General features: G+C 38.9%; 1 protein-coding gene across 9 annotated transcripts in view; it reads left to right on the forward strand.

The window, feature by feature from the left end:
* Window positions 1-22,644, forward strand: part of DNAH6 (dynein axonemal heavy chain 6) — a 171,264-nt gene that overhangs the window by 108,340 nt on the left and 40,280 nt on the right. For all 9 annotated transcript variants that reach the window (XR_006416059.1, XM_044443961.1, XM_044443962.1 and 6 more), the window contains 9 exons: window positions 946-1,113; window positions 2,367-2,602; window positions 5,808-6,069; window positions 8,972-9,095; window positions 10,337-10,533; window positions 11,474-11,677; window positions 13,714-13,839; window positions 19,124-19,288; window positions 22,117-22,184. Coding sequence is in view for 8 of the 9 variants with exons in the window: in XM_044443961.1 (XP_044299896.1) it covers window positions 946-1,113; window positions 2,367-2,602; window positions 5,808-6,069; window positions 8,972-9,095; window positions 10,337-10,533; window positions 11,474-11,677; window positions 13,714-13,839; window positions 19,124-19,288; window positions 22,117-22,184 (1,550 nt within the window). In the remaining variant the exon portion in view is untranslated. The remainder of the gene's footprint in view (window positions 1-945; window positions 1,114-2,366; window positions 2,603-5,807; window positions 6,070-8,971; window positions 9,096-10,336; window positions 10,534-11,473; window positions 11,678-13,713; window positions 13,840-19,123; window positions 19,289-22,116; window positions 22,185-22,644) is intronic.

Genomic DNA, 22,644 nt, shown 5'->3' on the forward strand with positions numbered 1-22,644 from the left:
GTTTCCGGCTTATGGGGGGAATCCTCTGGGACTGAGCCTAGAGATTCGCTTTTCTGCATCAATGAGACGGGCAAGCGAGTACAACAGAGAAACCTTTTAATTCTCGGCATAGAAATGCTTAAAATAAATGAATAAACAAGTAAACAAGTAAATAAATTCTTTTTCACACAATGACTTTCTGGGTTTACTGAGGAGTTGTTGTTGTTGTTGTTGTTGTTATTATTATTATTATAACATTTCTATGCCGCCTCTTGCCGAAACCTCGGGGCGGCTTACAACACGATAAAATACATTGAAATACACTAGCACATAATAAATTACCATTAAATACAAAAATACATCGATTTACAAATATAAGGTTAAAATTATCAGTATAAATTAAGTAAATAAAAATATAGGAGGAGAAAGAGAAGGAAGAAGAAGTTGCCCTGGCCAGATCATATGTTTTAACTATTAAAATGATGTTTAAATAAAAAGGTCTTTACCTGGCGCCGAAAAACCAGTGACGACGGTGCCAGGCGGACCTCTTTGGGGAGTGAATTCCATAGGTTGGGTGCCACCGCAGAGAAAGCCCTGCTCCAAGTACTTACTCTCCTAATTTCTTTCATGGAGGGTTCCCGGAGAAGGGACTCTCCCGCAGATCTCAAAGGGCGGTCGGGCATGTACGGACGTAAGCGCTTGTTCAGGTAGCCAGGACCCAAGCCGTTTAGGGCTTTATAGGTCATAATCAACACCTTGAATTGGGCCCGGGCTTCAATGGGAAGCCAGTGAAGCTGACGGAGGACTGGAGTCATGTGAGCATAATGCCCCGTCCCCGTCAGCAACCTGGCAGCTCTATTTTGCACCAATTGAAGTGTTCGGACTGTCTTCAGGGGAAGCCCCACGTAAAGCGCGTTACAGAAGTCTAGGCGGGAAGTCACCAAACAGTAATGTTTGTTTTTTCAGGCTCGGGATCGTGTAAAGAATGGTTTAAGCAAACTATTAGAGACAAATGTACTGGTTGATAAAATGAAATTAGATCTTTCAGCCTTAGAACCAGTCCTCAAGGAGAAATCAATTGATGTTGAAGCTTTGATGGAAAAATTAGCAGTGGATCAAGAAAATGCAGATCAGGTAAAAAGTATTAAACATTATTATGGGCACAGTCCTTTGCATGTTTGGACAGAAAGAGACCTACAATTCCTAGTATGCCCCAGCAAGACATTCATACCCTCCTATCACTAGGAGCTTTCCAAACAATATTTTACCACTCATCAGTTCTTAGAAGAAGCAGCAAAGTTAACAATTAAACATTAATTATTCACTTCATTATATAATGATATGCAGTCAAAAGTGGGGAAAAACATGCCTAGAAGAAATGTGGTTGTAATGACTAATAGACTTTTGACCTAAATCATGCTTTCATTCATGTATCAGTTAAGACTGCTGTGAGAATTTCATTGATATGCTGAATATATACTCTTAGACCATTGTTCCACATAGCATGGTACTGCCAGAGGTTCTTCTCATTCTCATTTTACTGGCAAGGCCAGTAATTAAACCTTGGACCTTCTGCTCACAGAATATTTGTTCTACCTCATTAGCACAGTCATGGAGTTCAGGGTCACTCACTACCTAGTCAGTGGGTTTAGGATTAATGCTTCAGCTTTTTCATTTTTCCTTCTCTGATGCACATCTGATGGATCCTGTTTCTACAAAATAATGGGAATAGAGCTTCCAGGGTTGTTCTAGGGCAGAAAAATCTCAAGGATAGCCTTATGTCTGCATATTTTTCATCACAGGCATCTTTAAAAACACAGCAACAACAGAATTCTATCATGCCATCTTACTAAATATAGCAGTTGAGATCCAACGTAAGCCTTTTGTAGACAGAGGAACTTCCTTTTTTTTTTTTTAGAGGAAAGCATTGATCCAGTGAAGCTTTTCCACTAGCTGAATGGGGGAGAAAGGCATTTTCATTTATTTCTGTGCTCCCTCTGCAGTGTCCTGTGCTCCAGAATTCTCCAACAGCAAGTTTGGGAGATACTCTGCAACAATGAGAGAAGTGGTATGGAGAGTTGTAGAGTGGGAAGTAATGATTGAAAATTGCCTCCTATCCACACCAGTTGGAACATTCTGAGTGGAGCTCCTTTGGAGGATGCTCCCATCAGTGGAATAAAATTCTATATTCAAGCCCATACATACATACATACATATATATATATATATATATAGAGAGAGAGAGAGAGAGAGAGAGAGAGAGACTACAGCATGTTTCTATTTTGATTCTTTATATTTTGAAAAAAGGTATTGCAAATGGAAAGAAAAATCAGAGACAACTTTAAACTTTTTAATAACATATGTATTGACCAATCACTTTTTTCTAGGTTCGGCGTGTTGTCCAGGAAGATGAAGCTATTGCAAAAGTAAAAGCAGAGGATACTCAGGCAATAGCTGATGATGCCCAGCGTGATTTGGATGAGGCCCTTCCAGCTTTAGATGCTGCCAATAAAGCACTTGATTCTTTAGATAAAGCAGATATTTCTGAAATACGAGTATTCACTAAACCACCTGATCTTGTCATGACAGTGATGGAAGCTATATGTATTCTTTTAAATGCAAAGTAAGTTAACCATACCATGTCTTCGAACTTCAGCACTGATTTTAGCTTCAGCTGTGATTTCATGTGAAATGACATTCATTTCCTAAAGCAATTTTCAGTAGAAAGACTTTCATTTTTCCTTCTTCTCTTTAACACATGAGATTATGCCATTGTGCTACAAGTTTTCCCACCATTATAGGAGGTAGCCAGTGAAGTAGACCTGGGTTAGGAAAACCCAGTTCATGGTAATATTACTTTATCATTTTTGTATTATGAAATGGTACAGGTGAGATAAAAGAATTGTTACTGTATGTTCAGCAACAACCGTACATCTTCTGTAATATCTAGTTTTGGCATTAGTTTCAGAAATACTATCAAGTGTTATGAAGCAGAATAGTATGGCTGTGTATTATGACACTAATTAATAGGGGGCAGGAATAAATTAAAACTGGGGGCTTAAATTTAATTGGGATTGACAAACTATAACTGTGATTTTGATGTGTCAGGAATAGTCAGGAATATTTAATGGTAAAAGACATCTATTTAGATATATGTAAGCCATATTCAAACTTTTTTCTTTTAAACAAATTAATTCTTAAGGAGTTTAATGATGGCATAATATGCTTCAGGCCAAGTCAGCCACTAACAAATACCCCAAAAGAAATCTAAGGATGCATTACATCAAGTACATTTATCAGAAAGCAAATGAAAGTCACAGTTAGAGGACAAATAATATAGTTTTCAAAGCTAAACATAACAAAGCTCAATTATTTTACCTTTTTAGAGTTTTTCCAAACATGATTCAGATTTTTAGAAACAACATGAAAACACTTTGATTCTCTGATCTAAAATACGTTTGCTGGGGGAACACTAATTTCACGATTTCTAGAATGCTCTCTTTAATATTATGAGACAAACCTCTATCAAAAAATATTTGAGAACTTTCCTATACCAGGACAACATCATTGTTTTGATATTGTGTTGACATCATAAATTGACCCCAGAAAAGGTCTGGGAAACCTTAGGCCTGTAAGCCTAATCCAGTAGTCCTGGAGTTCTCATCTGGCAATCTAGAATTCTTTGCACGGCCTGTTCCCTCCCCGGCGTCACCACCTTTGTGCCATCCCCTCTGTCCCATCCACCAATAACTGGATAGTTTCCTGACTTCTGTGCCATTTCAACCTTCTAAAAGGCAAAATGCCTCTCCTAGATACTGGTAATGAAAACTTAAAATGTGCTGGTATTTCTGGAAACAACCCCTGTAATCACCATGTCTATAATGTGAGCATTTGGTGGGAAGATGCAATTTGAAGTGTGAGGGAGGGACTGGAATCTTTGGATTATCGCTAAGTATCACCATGAATCCATTTAAGTTTGCACAACCTACTACCTTATATACCTTTTATTTGATAACCATTTATAATGCACTTGCTGTTAGCAAACACTGCATGTCTCTGTAGCTCTGTGAGCATTAATCACTCCTCATGTAATTTTGTGTCTTACACTTGTTAGGATTTCTAGTTCTCAGTTTGTCATTCTTTGTAATCCAATTTAATAACACTGTATTCTTGTGTTGTGGAGTTATTGATCTGTTGACCAGCATAAACTTACACCTCCACAAGTTCTTGGACATATATGCCTGTTTACTAGATGATATGAGCATTAATATGCTGTCATAGGCACATTTAGACACTGTGATATTCCTAACTTTTGTTAACTGCCCCGACAGCTTCAGCTATTGGGGGGGGGGGGGCAGGGTATAAAAATGAAACAGATTAGCGAACAAACTTTTATAGGATTTTACTGCACATTATATAATTTAATATTAAAATAGAATAACAATATGATAACTGTTCCATAGTCTGAGTAATTAATAGAATTCTCATATGTACCTCTCCACATACTGAGATCAGTTTGGGAGGCTCTGCTCTGTATTCTTCTTATACTGAGAACTTGAACTGCCAAGTATAGCCTTTTCAATTGTGGCACCCAACCCTGGGAAATTTCTGGTAGGAGAGGATACAATTATTACCAGAGCTTTTCCTTAGGATCATTGCCAGATCATTCTAGGTTGCTGCCACGTAATGTTAGACATGCTGCTTATGTTTTTTATTACTATTGATTTTTACAAATTGTATATCACTTTCATAACTTCTGTGGTGAATGGTAATGTGGCTGATAAATGCATAAGCAAGCCTATTCATGCCCTGTTATGTTTACAAATGCTTACAATGGTACACAATGAATCCTGTCTCTTTCTGTAGCACAGGGATAGGAAGGTGTGGGCCCAGTTGTTGTCAGATTGCAGCTCTTATCAGCCCTAGTTAGCAAGGCCTGTGGTGAAAAATGATCAGAGTGACAGTCCACCAACATCTGGAGAACCTCACATTCCTTACTTTTAATGTAATACAAGCAGCTAACAAAGCTTACCAAAGTTACTTATCGGTTTACATGAATTGCAGTCAATTCAAAGGTAGTACTTTAAGTTAGCAAAAATTGAAATCATCAGCAATAGCACTTACCAGCTTTGAAGAACATAAATGTGCTTCAGGCTTATTCTCCTTTTGCCATTTTTGTGCAAGAAAATATAACATGCACTTAATAAAATTGCCGATACAGTATCTTACCAAGCTTTTCATTTATTTTTATGAACTGCCAATAATTTGGATAAGAAAAAGCTTCTCATTTGTAAGTTTAAAGCAGCAGACCACAAGTCTTGTCTTTGTTACGAGAAAAACAAAGGTCAGACGATTTTGTCTAAACTGCCTCAAGATAATGAAATTATATATGTATACCTGTTGTGGTTTGGCTAGAATTTCAATGCTAACAACCTAGAGTCCTCAGTCTTCTAGAGGAAGAACAGCTCTGGCAGCCTGTTGTGGAAATGTCTCTATGAATTACATGAAATCCATAGAGGTGCCACTGAAGTTCAAATCACATTATCACAAAGCATTCGCAATCATGAGGCATCATTCTTTTCCCTTGCTAAACTATTCTCTATTTTTTTTTCTAGCCCTATAGCATTGGTTTTTTAGTTTTGTTTCTTCTTTGTATTGAAATTAATTATATGTACCTTAGAAATGTGACTGTTAGTTGGTCCAAGTCCACATTTTATCCTATCATTGGTATAAAGCATAGAAACTTTAAAAATGTATGAAACTCTATTAGTTAATATGTCCTCTTGGACAGCTATTTCTAAATTCCTGCATTTTATTTAATCTTTCAGGCCTGACTGGGCAACAGCAAAGCAGCTTCTTGGAGACTCCACATTTCTGAAAAAGCTTTTAGAATATGATAAAGAAAATATAAAGAGCCAAATATTGCTCAAGCTTCAGAAATATATGAACAACCCTGATTTTGTGCCAGAAAAAGTAGAGAAGGTGTCAAAAGCATGCAAGTCAATGTGTATGTGGGTGAGAGCTATGGATTTATACTCTCGAGTTGTCAAGGTTGTGGAGCCAAAAAGACAGAAGTTAAATGCTGCACAGGTGCTTGTCTTTTTAAATTGTTTAATTATTGAAGGAAAAAGCTTTTGACTTTCACTTAGAACATTCCCCTCCCTTTTCCCCCCTTCAGTCTTATCTGAAGCAAACTACTTTCCTAATGAGAACAATTCATTTCTCTGGTATAGGTAGGGTATATTCCTTATCTTTCAGGATTGTCCCTCCCACCCAACAGGAAGCATGTTCTGCATACAAATTGATTCCTCCAGTCAAGGGAGTTTGCCCAGTCCATAAACCAGTCAGGTTCTGAAAATTGAGTTCTAGTGGAGTTTCGGAGCTCATCTAATTAGACTTGCTGTTTAATTGTTTTTCTTTCCTTTTCATTACCCTCCCCACCCTACTTAAAGTGGACAAGATTTTCGTGGGTCATGTAGGGGGAAAAATGATATTCAGATGCTTTAACTACCTATGGCTGACTAAGTTGAGAAAATTTGGGCACTTTAAATGAACAGAGCAACTTTAGCCCCTTGTCAGGCCTTCTTTCCTGGATTAGGTTGCCAGGGTCTCCATGGGTGCATATATTCATGTTGAGTGGATTGACAGATGTTTCAGCGTGCACTCTTTTTTTCCTGCCCTGCTTTTCCTTCTAGCTATTCCTGAAGGACAAGCAGGGCCCACTCTTCCTCCTTAGAGCAGCACCTCAAAATTTAGGATTTCTTCAAGGGGGATTGACTTTTTTTTGTGGGGGGAGTTAATATGGGGGGAGCTTATTACTGCTGGCAGAGGAGAAGGAATTGGTCCATTTTCACTTCATTTTAGTTCAGGTAGAGGAGAACTCAAAAGAAATCTGATGGAACACAGCTTAGTGCTCATCACTGAGTCTATTCTGTGACAGTAAAAGCATTAAGGAAAAGTTCATTGGTGCCAACATCGCAATCTCATTGTGTCACCCAGTGGAGCTTTACCGGGTGGTTCACGGCCTTTTACATTTGGACCCAAGAGGAGATCCGGTAGAACCCCTGGAGGCCCACTGTGTGGAAATTGTGCAACCCTTTGCGGATAAAATCGCTTGGATCTATAGAGACTTGGACTCCACAGTTATTCCAGTATCATCAGTGGTGCTGTCCAGCGCACTGACTTGTTCCATTCTACTGGATGAGTTTCAGCTTTTGCAGCCTAATGATGCAGACAGGGTGCTTGTGTCTGTCTAGCCTATTTATTTATTTATTTATTTATTTATTTATTTATTTATTTAAAACATTTCTATGCCGCCCCCATCGCAACAAAGCCTTGGGGTGGCTCACAAAAAATACACAAAAACATACATAAACAATAACAATATAACAATTTAAAAGAAAAATAATTAAATCCCCCCGGTGCATTCTCGGCTAATTTTAAAATCCTAATAAATACAATAATTTAGCAATTAAAATAAATTTTAAATAAAAAGGTCTTAGCCTGGTGCCAAAAAACAAATAATGACGGCGCCAGGCAGACCTCTCTGGGGAGCGCATTCCATAGGTGGGGCGCCACTGCAGAAAAAGCCCTCCTCCGGGTACTCACCCTCCTAATATCATTCACAAAGTGTTCCTGGAGAAGGGCATCCGTTGCTAATCTCAAGGGGCGGGAGGGCATATATGACCTGCTTGGCTGACCCTTGCCCATCTTGGTTGGTCATAAACTCTTAAGAGGGGATTCAAGGTTGAGTCAGGAGGTTGTTAATGCCTCTCTTACAGAGGAAGTAGTGCCTTATGCTTTAAAAACTGCAGTTTTTTAACCACTCCAGAAAAATCCTATCATGAACCTGAATGATGTCAACAACTTTCAACCAATTACCAACATCGCCTTCTTGGACAAGGTGATTGAGCGGGTTGTGGGTGGGCAGTTTCAGGCTCTCCTGGATGAAAGAGGTAGAGCTGGGTGTCACCCACATACTGGTGACTCCTCAGTCCAGAACTCCAGATGACCTCTCCCAGCAGTTTCTAGTAGATGTTGAATAGCATGGGGGATAAAATGGAACCCTGTGGAACTCCGTGGCATAACTGCCATTGTGCAGAGCCATTATCCCCCAGCACCACTTACTGAAATCGGCCAGCCAAATAGGAGCGGAACCACCACAAAGCAGGGTCTCCAATCTCCAACTCTGCCAGGATACCATGGTCCCCTCTCTGTTTATTAACTTTTTAATTATTAAGATTGTATATTTAATTTATATTTTATTATTATCAATTGTTTTATCATTATTATTTTAATTATATTATTGCCTTATTGTATTGATGCAATTTTTTTCTTTGATTGTATATAAGCTGCCCAGAGAGCCTATGGCTAATCGGGTGGCATATAAATCAAAGTAATCAAAGTGGCAACAGTGGAATTCTACAGTTATCTTTCCAGCCTGCAGCACCAGTGTGCCGTAATGCAGCATCATTGCAGTGGCCCTTGGAAGTAGCCCCCAACTATTGTACACTGAAAGGAACTGTGCTGCTGTCATGGGTATCAATGGAAATAAAATTAAAAATGGGAAGAAGGAGCTCCCATAGCGGCCAAAAGTGGTAACACCTTTCTTTCCATGCCTCATTTGAAAATGTGCACAGTCCCCTTCTAGAAAATTGCTGATTTGGCTTCCTAATTTTTGCTACCTGTGAAAAGAGCAGTGGATATCTTGAAACAATACTATACATGTTCATTGTTACATTAAATGTGTGAGTATCAATGTAGTCTAATAGTTAGAAAGTTGGATGTGGATGTATGATGCTTAGTTTCTGATTAAGGTATAAAAGGTACTGACTGGTACTGAGGAAATTATGGGAATTCTTTTCTGAATGGCACTTGACACTTCTCTTGTGTAGTATAAGGATTATTTCTCACCAAATGATTATACAAATGAATAAAGTAAGACATAGAATTTGAGACAACAATTATAAATATCAGTTTGTAATACTGATAGGCAGAGCTCGATGCAACTTTGGCTACCCTTCGAGATAAGCAGAAAAAATTGAGGCAGGTAGAAGAACAAATACAGGAGTTACAAGACCAGTATGAAAAAAGTCTGGAGGAAAAAGAGAACCTTGGTAAGTTGCCGTTTTAAAGATTGTAACATTTTATCTTATTATTTTTGTGTTTACTCTGTACAGAGCTAATTAAATCCTCAAACTTTCCTGAAGCTGTAATAGTAATAAAAGATGCCCAGTAATTTCCTGGAGCACTACAGATGGTCATAGACTAGGAATGTAGTAGAACCCTCTGTTATCTTATTTTTAATCAACTTGCAAGGATAAAATGGGCAGATGAGAGCTTTAGTTGGCAAAGATACCTAATGGTATGATCAGCAATTAGACTTCTAGACTTTTCAGATGTACAAGTACCTTAAGAATTTAGACTTGTTTATATAACCAAGAGGTTTGTAAGTCTGAAATTGCTCACTTGTATATAGTCAGCCATCCTGCAGTTATTCTACCTGCACTCCAAATCTATTTACCCAGGGCATTATTGTTAGCAGTACCAGTATTTTAAATTTTCTTTTTATTGAGGGAGTTTTACACAAACATTTATTTATTTATTAGATTTATACCACACCTTTTTTTCTTTTAAAGAACTCAAAGTGGTTACATCATTCTTCTCTTCCTGCTCTCGATCTTATCCCCACAACAACCCTGTGAGGTAGGTTGGGCTGAGAGTCTGAGACTGGCCCAAAGTCACCCAGTTGGCTCCAGATTGCCTGAGTCCCAGTCCCACACTTTTCACCACTTTACCATACTGGCTCTCTATATAACAGTGAGGCATCAATATTTAAGAATAGATACAGTCTTTTGTATCAATATGGTACATAGTTAGGTGTCACTGAAAATCTAAGGTACTGTCCTTGGAGCATCACAAATGCTTTGCAGGTTGACACTTCCAGGGACAAAGTAGGAAAAAGCTGAATTCTGAATGAATTGGTGGGATGATTCAGCTGTGAGTGGGGCATCTGGTGGAGTAATTTTCTTTCTATCCAGAATATCTCTGGAGTGCTATCATATCCCCTACTTGAGGTGAAGACAAAAACTCAAGGACAATGGAGCATTGTATAGAGTTGAGTTGAAAGTTGTCAGCAACGAATTTGCTTGCCATTGCCTTGTTTTCTTAGGATTACTTCATGAAGAAAAGTTGTGCTATGAAACCTTTTGTTTGATTTATTTCATTTGACTCTAGTCATGCAATCTTTTTTTAGCTAAGAAAAGCAGAAGAATGATTCACAAAACAATAAATGACTGTTTTTAAATAAATAATAACCATGACCTACTAATGTTATCTGTTATCTGTCCTTGTTTAGCAAGGACCATGGCACTGACTCAGGCTCGTCTTAATCGAGCTGGAAAACTTACAGCAGCATTAGGAGATGAACAGGTCCGGTGGGAAGAGAGTATTTTAAATTTTGAGGCAGAGATTTCAAATATCACTGGAAATGTATTCATAGCTGCAGCATGTGTAGCCTATTATGGAGCTTTTACAGCACATTATAGACAACTGGTAAGTAAACCCCCTCTTGGTGATTATTTCACTCCTCAGGAAAACACTTGCACATATTATGATCAAATAAAATACATTTGGAAAACTGGGACAGCTCTGCTCCAGTCACAGTAATTTGCCTCTCTTCAGTGTCAGTGGTCGAGAGAGGCTTAATGAACTGGTTATCCACTGATAGGATATATCTACAAACAGTGGTCCAGATCCAACAAGAGGAATGGTGTGTAAACAGAAGATGTATAAACAGTTCCTAGGCTGAAAGGAGTGGTTCAAGAGCTAGGATTATGTGTGTACTGCTCAGGCCATATAGCCTGGAATGTTGCTAATCATCTGTTTGTTGGAAGACATGGAAGAATTAGATGGAGAATACTTATTCCACCCCAAGAAGATGATTGATATCATTAAATTTCTCACATTTTTCCAGCTGTCAGAAACATGCCCAGTATCCATTTGTGCATGCATTTCAGGCTGATGAATTGGGGTAATTAGCTATTTTCTTTATGTACCAAACACATTACTCTTTGTTTATTCAGGCAGAGCTAGATGGGGCTATTTTTATAGAAAGGAAAAAAATCCCCATCTGTAAATGGGAATATTATTTCTTTTAAATTCTAAATTTGGAAGTCTACGAAAAAGGGGGGGGATCCCCCCCATCAACTGATTCTAATCCAGCTGTTCCCATTTTTATTCATATTACCCCACTGGTAATACTCTCCCAACTAGCTGGTATCTCAGTTGCAATTCTAGTTCACTTTTCACTTTTTTAAAAGTGAACTTTTCACTTTTTTTAAAAAAAAAGCTAAACCCCTAAAAATGAGCAGAACATTCTTTCATATTCCATTATTAGACCTTAGCCTTATTGATGCCCAAATAATTTCAGAAATGGAGCTGGTCAACTAATGAAAAATACCTCTTCCTTCCTTGTTTCTTTCTTTTATCTCAGTTAATAGATTGCTGGATCAAACAATGTCAGGAGCTAGATATTCCAATTAGTTCTGAATTCAGTCTTATAAATATTTTGGGAGATCCATATGAAATTAGACAGTGGAACACTGATGGATTACCACGTGACTATATTTCCACTGAGAATGGCATTCTAGTTACACGGGGACGACGTTGGCCACTCATGATTGATCCCCAAGATCAGGTAGGTGCTGATTTCAAATAATATTTTGCCTTGTCTTGTTTTAATCTGTTATTCACAGCAAGCATTTCAATATGTCACAAATACTGTATTTTTTGGAAAACATTACCATTACATAGCAGTCAGATTATATTCAATTCTAATTTCTGCCACCTACCATTCACCTTTTTGTAATCCAGATATCAAGTAATAAAAAATAGTTTATGCCAAACATAGCTTTACATATATGGTAACGTTACTTGTGAATTCTCTTTTTAAACTTTGCCAACAAATTGCATTTGCAGGCAATTTGAATTGGCACTAGAATTCTGTGTACACTATATACTTTATGTTGTGGTCAGGTGGTATAGAAATTTAATTAATAATAATGATATACTTTGATCCAGAAGGCCCTTGGCATGGGAAAAACACTGCCGCTTGTGCAATTTCCCCCAGCTTCTGCTAAATTCCCATCCAGGGTCTAATTCTTTTTTTTTAATACTGCCTCTTTACATTGGATGAAACATTTCAGAATGGAAATCTTGAAACTAGCATCTGTCAACAACAGAGATTTTCAGAGATTAGTGAACCTGTCCAAAACATATCTCCATATTGCCAAGTTACTGATAAGAAGAGTTTGGGATATTCATACACGCATGGCAGCTGAAGTATGAGTTAGTGATTAGGTCAGCTAAGAGCCTCCTCACTTCAGCAGATCTCCTTAAAAAATGATACATTTTTGGATAAGGTGTTCCTTTTCCAAAAATGAATACAGAAGCTCTTGAGAGTGACTGACTTCATACTCATGTTCTTATAAGTCATACAAACTTTATGAATTCTAGCAAAACTATTGAACCTGCTGGTGACTTGTCAAGATGCAACTTTCCAGCCTCTACCCCCCACCTCCATTTTTTTTCCTCTTTACTAGAGCCAGATTGCATGGAAGATACATGCATCCTTAGCCTGCCAGAACATCTTTGCCAAAAGCAAATGTAGTAGATGTTCCTGAACTGCCTGATGGCAGAGAAATCTTGTAGCAAGTGAATGCTAATGCATCTATTGATCACATCAGGCACAAGCTTTCTCAGTTGGGTGGCACAGCTCCATTCTGCAGTAGCTTGGGATAGAATCCTCCTTCAGATCAAAACCAATGATGATTAAGGGTTTCACAGGCATTCTGAACCCTCCTAGAATTCATAGCTTGGCATTTGAATGTGGTTCTCTCTTGTCTATGCTTATACCTTTTGGCTATCTGTCCTCTCAGCGAACTGTCCCTTAAGATGGCCATTTTGATAGGAATCACATTACTTGTAGGATAAATGAGCTAAATTGGTCTCCATCAGTAGGGAATCTTATAGTATTCACAAGGACAAAGTGGTCCTAAGACTAGACCTTTTATTTATCCCCAAAGTTAATTATTCATTCCATATATTGGAGGGGATTGTGTTGCTTTCCTTGTGTCCAGTGCTTCATATCTGAAAGGAAAAGAGTTACTCTCTCTATATGTAAAGGAAGTACTCCAATTTTGCCTTGGAAGGACTCAGAAGTGTCAGGAAATAAAGTCTATGTTTGTATCCTTCTGACAGGTTTGGGAGTGGGGGAGAAGGTATTTACCTACCAATTGCATTTACTCGGCATATAAGGCTACAAAATGCTTATCACCTAGTAGAGTTATTGCCGATTTTCTAAAAGGAACCAATACCCCAGTGGTTTACAAGACCTGTCCTTCCAACAACTTATTATGAAATCACATGAAAATCACAATATGACTTTACTATAGATTATCACACTGATGCTTATTCTTTGTCGGATGAGACTTCTGGGAGATTGCTTTGCAGATGGTGCTTTCAGTTTGAGAATGTTCATTTTCCTCCCTTGGGGAAGGTCTGTTTTTCTAGTTCTCAGATGTGAAACACCATTTCGATTGTCACTTGGTGCTTGTATACCACCCCTAGGAGTGTAGAGAAAATTAGAGAGAAAATTTTGATAGAAACATTAATTGCTGGAGTAAGATTTGACATTCACCATCATTCTTAATTATTTTTTTCTTTAATGCACAGTCAAACCGCTGGATAAGAAACAAAGAAACAAGAAATGGTTTGAAGATAATTAAACTGACAGACTCTGGTTTCCTGCGTACTCTGGAGAATGCTATTCGTCTAGGCTTGCCTGTTCTTTTGGAAGAGGTTTGGATCTTTTTGTGTTAAAATCTTTATTTTGTAATTATTGCTATTTTACTTATTGCTGTTAGATATAATCTGCAGGTTCTGATTGCCCACCCTGATCTACACAAATGCAGGTAATGTCCTGTTGTCTTCTAGGAGAACAAAACACTGTCCCCTCATATAGGTTTATGGGAAACCCATGTGACTGAGGGAAAGTGCATGCTTGCTATTTTCTTTAACAGGTTTATAGTTCTTCTCGTACAGTTAAAGTGCCTCCTATACCTGTCTACTTATAAGTAGGATCCATTGCATTCAATGGAATTTGCTGCCAGGGATGGGTGTATAGCCTTAAAATATAATAATGACTTTCACAGGGTACTGTCTTTTTGGCTGCCTTTGACTCTAACTGCTTGAAAGACAGCCCTGCATGTTTAATTTTAATATGCAAACTATAAACTAGCTTTGGATGCAAATTGTGAAGAGAAGTCACCTTTATGTATTTTTAGCATCAAATCTGAAGTAAAGAGAGAGAAAGCCCTTCTGTGTCATCACTATAACAGCAAATCCATGAAGAGGTCTGTAGCTTAGTCTTGCCTGGTTTTTGGCTCCATAGATTAATCAGATGCACATTTTATGATATGATTAAAAATAACTAAAATTGACTAAAGCTAGAACTCATACTGCTGAAATTATTATTTTGTTGGGTCTTTATTTTTGTTTTCAATGAATGTCCTCCATGAGGGAACTACCTTTCAAGTTTAAGCAGAGATACAAATATCTAGGAGCCCAGGAGCCTGTCAACCATTGAAAAAATGTAGCCTGTAAATGGTTGGCTAAGGGCAGTAGGAGGTTGATCTCTCCTTTTACGTGCGTGCGTTACAGTTTGTAGGATCTGTTTTCTATCTCATCTTTACTTTCCATTTTGTTTATGTCTTCAGTGGCTTCTCCCTCCACTCTGCATAAATCCTCCATTTGGTCCATTTGACTAATACTACCTCTCACCTCAACCCAGCCCCATCCCTCGCTACAGGGACATAAGCTAGGAAGAGGTTTTAGAAACAGTATATAAAGGAACTCTAAATAAGCTTTATCTCATTCAAGTCATTGAGATTCCAAACTTCTTCATATAAAAGCTACCCTGAGCTGTACATTGTGGGCTAGCTGAGAGATTACATTGTCCTCTAGACCTTTAAGAGTTGGCCTCTGAGCTGTAATTAGCATGTGGCACTTTTGACTTTCATGCTGTCAGCTGAAGTAAGAGAGGCATGCAGCCTGTGGGTGGCTGGTGTATTTCTGAAGGCATGGGTAGAGGAATGGAGGAAGGAAGAACAGAACTGATGTGCAGAAATGTATAGAGAAAGGGTAATGGAGTGTTTAAAGAAAGATAACAGGGTGACCCATGCTCTGGTAACTTCCAGATTGGACTGTTGCAACATGCTGTGCATGAGGCTGCCCTTCAAGATGGTCCGGATACTTCATTTGGTCCAGAACAGAGCAGCAAGGATGTTAAGAGAGACCGGCAGATATGCACATATAATGCTGGTCCTTTACCATCTACACTGGCTACCAATTGAAGTCCAGGCCCAATTTAAGGGGCTGGTGATGACTTATAAAACCCTAAATGACTTAGGACCTGGATATCTGAAGGACTGTCTCCTTCCCTATGTGCCTGCCTGCCCCTTAACATCTGGGGCAGAAGTCCTTCCCTGGGAATCCTCCATGATTAATGAATAGGAGGGTGGCTACCCAGAGAAGGGCTTTCTCTGTGGTGGCGCCCCAGTTATGGAATAGGATCCCCAGAGAAGTTTGCCTGGTGCTGACACTTTATTCTTTTTGGCGCCAGGCCAAACACATTTTATTTTCCAGTATTTTTAGATTTAGATTGAGATTTTAAATGAGTTTTTATTGTATAGGATGGATGCTGCACTCCACTTTGTTTCATTGTAAGACCATCCTGAGACCATTTGGTAGTGGACAATATACAAAAGTTTTAAATAAAGAAATAAATAAGATATGTTGAAGAGACTAGCTGAGGGCAGAAGATAATCAAGATTGATCACTCGAGCAGCTATCATATAAAGTGACAAAGAAATGGCTAAAGAGAGACCAAGTTATGGCCAGAGAAAAAAGGTCAGACTGACCAATATGTCAAACAGATGTGATCTGAATAATGACTTTAATGGAATAAAGAGAAGATACAGAAAGCAAGAAGTTACAGTAACTAGAAAGCTCATGATTGGGAAAATTGAAGCTTCGGGAAGAAAAGGGGCAGAAAATTGAGAATAGAGGATTGAAAAGGGGGCTGGGGCAAATCTTTATGAAATAAGGCATTAGACGAAAGAGGTGATTAACGATAATGAGATAGAGACAAGAGGAAGACCTCATCACGGCACCCATCAGAAACTGAAATATGACAACGGTGCTGGCAATATCCTAATTAGCTTTCATCCAAGTGCCTAGAAATTTGATGCAGGCAAGTAGAAATCTGAAATATCCTGCCATGTGAAGGACTGCAGCCAAAAATGTCAGCTTCCAGGAATTTGAATTATCAGACTCCTTTTTAAAGTCTACTTGTAAGGCTTGTATGGATTAGGTATTACTTTGAAAGTTATCATGCATTACATAAAGTAAATACCTAATTTCTTTGTGTGTGTATTCATTGTATAAAGTGGTTTATAAAATACAAGTGTACACTTTAGATTTTTTATTTTGTGTTACGCATTATGTACTTTTGCTGTGAAATGTGGCCTTTCAGTGAAGCAGTTGTGTAATAACTCTGCAAAGGGCACTAGTGTGCCTACTGAGACTCCTGTCTCACCATGCAGATAACATCTGAAGATTTTATGATATGGTTAGTTGTTGACATCATAATCATAACTGGTATTTATGTATATCCTGTTTGAATATTCATAGCAATTCACATGCATTGTTTTCAATAAATCTTCCCACAACTTTATATGGTAGGCAGTATTATTGCCCCCATGTTGTAAGAGCAGCGGGACAGGGGCTGTAATGGCTTTCTAAAGATTACACCATCAGCTCATAGCTGAGGTGCACTATGAGTTGTGCAGTTCGGACACTTAACAATGTTCTGTATCAAGGTTATGGCAGAGTTTGTTAACATATATTCTGGTTGATTACTTAGTAGTTTTCAGGACACTCCATGGCTAGAAATGAGGATCCTCAGCTCTGTGTGCAGCTGCTCCAGGCAGCAGAGTACCTCAACTCTGCCTCAGCTTCGTCTTCCAGCTCTGAGTCCCTGGCATAACTCTCAGTTAAATCTGGACAGCTGTCTCTGGCTCAGCATTGATGGACATTAACTAGTGCTTCTCTGTACTTTAAACAAGTAGTGCTTACCAAACATCTATAACAAGCATCCATAATTTTTTTGAGATCAGGAAAAAATTCTGCTGTTTATTGCGTTGGTTTGTTATCTAAACAATTGAACAGTGTTAGTTATCTTTAAATTTACTCACTGCTATCCTAAAGCACACAGGTTTAGATCCACTATTACCCATTTATGTATTTCTTTTTTTATTTGTTACATTTATATCCTACACATCCTCCAATGAGTCCATGGTGGTATATGTGATCCTCCTCCTCCTCCATTTTATCCTCACAACAACTCTTTGGCATGATCTCAAGGGTGTCATCTCATGGTGAGAACCAGAAGCCCACCTCAGTATTTGCAGAATCAGTCCCAGGCCTGCTGGAGCTCTCAGCTTCCTGATGATCACCAACTGGGAGTCTTGGATCTATTTAAGAGCAGGCTCTATTTAAGATGCTGTCTCAGCATCACAGGTCCTCTTGTTGGCTCTAGTACCTGCATCTTGTTTGATCCAGATCCTGGTTTACTGTGTGTGTGCTGTCTCACCGTTTCACCTCAGAAACAGAGATTTCTCTGCTACCTATGGGTCAATTCATGCCATGCCAGCTCAGCAACACAGGGCTTCCTGTAAACTGTGGTTCAGCTCCTGCATCTTGCCTAACCTGACCTTGGCCTGTTCTGTGACTATGACTTGAACCTTGCTATTAGAGTTGGGACTTTGTCTTGCCTTCTTTGACTCTGGTCCCATTGAACTTGAGGCAAGACCCTGGTTCTGGTGCCCCTGTATTGTCTCCTGCTACCTGTGTTCTGGTCCCTGCTGAGGCCATACCACTTCCATAGCCCCACCAGGAGACAAGGCTTCCCCAGATATTGAAGATACGTTCTGTGACTATATGTACTGCATACAGTCTCATATAAATCAGTCTCAGCCTCATGTGATGGTCACTGAGAAGCAGCAGCATCAAGTCCTGCATCTTTACATTAACTGTTGCCAGGAGAGACATTTGCATCTGCCTATCTTGCTAAAGCCCAGTAACAGGGAAACAGGTCAGCTGGTACTTTTATGGGGTACTCCAAAGCCCTCAAGTTGCTTTGTGGGGCCTTCTGCTGGCCAAACTTGCAGTCAGATTAGGACATAGTTCTAAGCTGCAATATATCTGCTAAAACTAAATTTCCTCACTAAATCCAACAATGCCTCCTGCAGCCACTGCCACCTTCTGCTGGACCCTGGCCCAACTGCTGCTGCTAAGACCCAAACCACCCATACTTCCCTGCTATGAGGTGGTTTAGGCTGAGAGTCAGTGGCCGAGCTTGCACCATTACTGTAGCCCATTGCAGATTAAATAAAGCTCATGTGACTCTGAAACACCTATCTTGGGTTCAGACAACATGTCAAGCTGTGGTCATGACATGAAAATTCAGAATGGCTGCTGGCACAGATTTCAAACTTCTGTGACTTACTAAATCATGGTGCATTATTTGATCATCTAAACAGGTCCAGAGACTGACCTAAAGTCACTCAGTGAGCTGCACTGATGAGTGAAGAGTACAACCCAAGTCTTCTGACTCATAATAAAATAGTGACTAGACACTAAACTCCATGGCTTTTGCATGTGAAAGGAGTCTTCCATTCATGGAAGAGTACTTTACACCAGTGCATATGAAGAAATATGAAACTAAATCCAGCTAAGAACTACTATGGAATTTATATCTTACAGGGCTGGGCAAGCTCTTGTACATGTATTTGTAGAATAGTTTTAGGAACTATTTTTCTCCTAGTCACAGTTCTTTTGATCCTGTCTGTAGGCCTGGCTATGCAATGAAAAATTAAAAAATCATGTTTCCTTTTATGAAAAAGGAGACTCACAAGAGAATAACATTGTTATTATACACAACAGGTGGTTATAACTTTAACTGAAGTATTTTTGCTAAACACAGTATGTAAAATGCATCGTATATCTTTTCCTCTTTTAATAGCTTAAAGAAACACTTGACCCAGCTCTGGAACCCATTCTTTTGAAACAAACATTTGTTTCTGGTGGAAGACTACTCATTCGCCTTGGAGATTCTGACATAGATTATGACAAAAACTTCAGGTTCTACATGACAACAAAAATGCCAAATCCACACTACTTACCTGAGGTATAATGATATGCTTATGATGTATGCCAAATAGGCAGTCTCCACTAAGGCTAAAGATCTATGCACCTGGAAGTAAGCCCCAATGAACTAGGTTTGGCTTATTTATGAGTAAATATGGCTAGGATTGCATTGCAGGAGTTTCAAAGGAGGCATGTTTACCTTTCCAAAATTATGCTGTCACTTGTGTATGCATTTTCTGCTTTTTCTTCATTAAAATCCCTCCAATCATTTCACGTATGGTGGGGAAAAGTTGTATTCATGAGATATTGTGTAGATTTTGTATAAATTTGCTAGTGCATCTGCTAATATTTTTAACAAAACCAGTGGGGGAAAAGCGAGGACAATTTGAGGGCTAAGGCCAAACAATGCATATTAAACAGAGTGACAAGCTCATCAGTTGTTATATGCCAGTACATCAACATAGTCATACATACAACGCCAGTATACTGGGTCTTATGCATTTGTATAGGGACTGCAGGTGGCGCAGTGGTTTAAACCACTGTGCCGCTGGGCGGGTTGATCAAAAGGTCGCCGGTTCGAATCTGCACAACAGGGTGAGTTCCCATTGCTCTGTCCCAGCTTCTGCCAACCTTGCAGTTCGAAAGCATGCAAATACAAGTAGATAAAAAGGTACCACTTCAGTGGGCAGGTAACAGCGTTCCGTGCGCTTCAGTGTTTAGACATGCTGGCCACATGACCACGGAGACGGTCTGCAGACAAATGCTGGCTCCCTTGGCTAGGAAATGGAGATGAGCACCGCCCCCTAGAGTCAGGCATGACTGGACTTCATGTCAAGGGGAAACCTTTACCTTTACGCATTTGTACACTCTACTGTCCCTAAGAAATGAAAACAGTAGGAAGCCATAGACAGTGACATAGACTTGAGCCTCAGTGGCTTCCATTATGTTCTCTGGAACAATACAGATGGGCAAGGATTAGTCTCAGGGGGAAACTGTCTGCTCCTGCAAGTGGAAGGCACCAGTTGCATAGGATGATCTCAGCCCCCATTTAATCAGTGTCATAGAGTACGTCCCTTCATTTTTGTCCTCAAAAATGCTTGCTTTATATCAGAAAATTCCTTGGCATTGGATGGAGTGGTCTCCACTAAAGCGACCCAGCATTTCTAGGGTCACATCACATATTCACAACCAGGTGTCCCATAACATAGATAGCGACTGGGTTGACTGAATCACTGCAGTTCATCATGGCTTATTTAAATGTTTAAGCTGTGGTGAGCAGTCACTGTGGCTTGTTGCACTGTGTGAATTCAGTGAGGGTGGCTTATGTGAGGGCTAACAACACTCACATAACCCAAAACAGCCCATAGATTATTCAAGGATTGTTTAACCTTCACATAAGCTACCTTACCAGGTTCACACAGTATGACAAGCCATAATGCCTGCTTGCCATGGCTTGGATATTCAAATGGGTAGTCAACACATGTTGCAGACAACCATAATTGTCTAAATGTGGTTGCAAACTTGTCAAGGACCACTTAATTGAGCTTCTTAGCAGAATAAAAATTTGCATCTATACTTCCATCATCCAAGATGGGCCTTCGTCATGTATGCTGGTTAGTTGCTGAAATGGGTTTTAATGAGTACTAATGGTTGTAACTAGAGGCAAACTAAAGTTGTATAAGGAGATTGCAGAGAAGCTGAATAAAATTTGGAATGCCTAATGTAAAATGATACCAACTCAGATCCTGCATGTGGGCTTCCTATAGGCAGCTGGTTGGCTGCTGTGTGAACAGGACTCTTGGTTTGATCCAGTATGTCTCTTCTGATGTTCTTCACTGGTGTACTGTATTTATTTCATCTGTTTTTGTGTTTTTAATTACATTTTAATTCATTTGTTTTTATGCTAGATTTTAATTGAAAATCTTTTAGATGTTCATTTTATTATAATTAGCAACAGTGAGTACCCTTTGACAGAAAGAAGATAAACACATTTAATAAACAAAGAGTAACAAAACACTTTAAAGACCTTCTCTGGGTATTTTAGAGGTCAGATCACAGTTCTATATTGCATGGATATGAGAATGCTGATAAAAATGGCACCCTATGTTGAATTCTGTAATGTGTCAGAATTGTTGTATGGTACCAGCATGTACATTTTACTGCCCCTACTAGTAGCAATGGTAGGTAATGATTTGGAGTATGGCAGGGAAATGCATAACATGACATCTCAACAAGAGAAAGTGTTGTCTTATGTCGGCGAGAAAGGCAGAAACCTGAAGTTTTTGATGCAATCATGTCAGTATAATATGATATGACTATAACTTAAGATGTCTAAACAATTCAGTAACACTTTGAGACAGTATTTATTAATGTTTCACAGCCCTGCTGTGAGATACAGAAATCCATTCCAGTTCATAGTTGCTGCATGACTTTTCAGAATTAATAAGCAACATAACTACAGCTGAACCTAGTAAGAACATTGTTAGTACTCTTTGAATGTCAAGCCCCATCAAATTACATTAGCTTGGTTGGTTTGGCAATGAGCTAAAGAATATGAGTAGGTGCATTTTAAAGCATTGGTAACAACATTTCAATCTTCCAGAGCTTACTGAGACTTACTGCTCAGTAACAATTCATATGATTGTAAAGTAAATCTCTTACTTTCAAACATTTTGTATCTTTCCAAAAATTAAAAAGAATATGGGAATGGATACCAGGCCTATAAAATGTCATTGCACCAAAAATATGTAGGGATATATATTTAGGGGAGTATACAGTTCAACTGATTTTGAATGAAATTTGCATTATGTTTTCATATAAGATTTATTTTGACATGTAATACCCCTTCCTCTTACGTTTCTTCTACAGGTGTGTATCAAAGTAACAATAATCAATTTCACTGTCACCAGATCTGGCTTGGAAGACCAATTGCTAAGGTATTGCTGTTTTTAATTCTTCTGCAAAATATGCAAGATTTTCTTCTTAAAATGTCTTCAGCATACAGTATGTGAAGGGCCATGCCTTGTAAACCTGGGGCCTCCATGGGGCAGCAATGTGCCTGCTGAGGCCAGTCTTGGTATGTACCAAGGTCCCTGCCACTTCTTATTTTAATTTAACATTTTAAATGAAATATGATTTAATTTAAATTCTTTTTAAATCCTTTAAAAGAAATTATTGCTAATTGAAAACTTTTATGTTATTTTAAAGATGGGTTTTATTGTTGCTAATTGATGTTCGATGCTGTGCTTTTACTGTATTACTGTCCTGAGACTTTCAGTGAAGGACAGGATATACAAGGGGGGCAGGATATGAGCGGGGGGAGACCCAAAAGAAACTGGAATCAATCTCTGGTGGGCGAGCCCATCATAGTACATGCTTCCGTCACTAGATGCCTCT

The sequence above is a fragment of the Varanus komodoensis genome, unplaced genomic scaffold (genome assembly GCF_004798865.1).
Source record: "Varanus komodoensis strain SLA01 unplaced genomic scaffold, ASM479886v1 scaffold43, whole genome shotgun sequence".
Classification (NCBI taxonomy): Eukaryota; Metazoa; Chordata; class Lepidosauria; order Squamata; family Varanidae; genus Varanus; species Varanus komodoensis.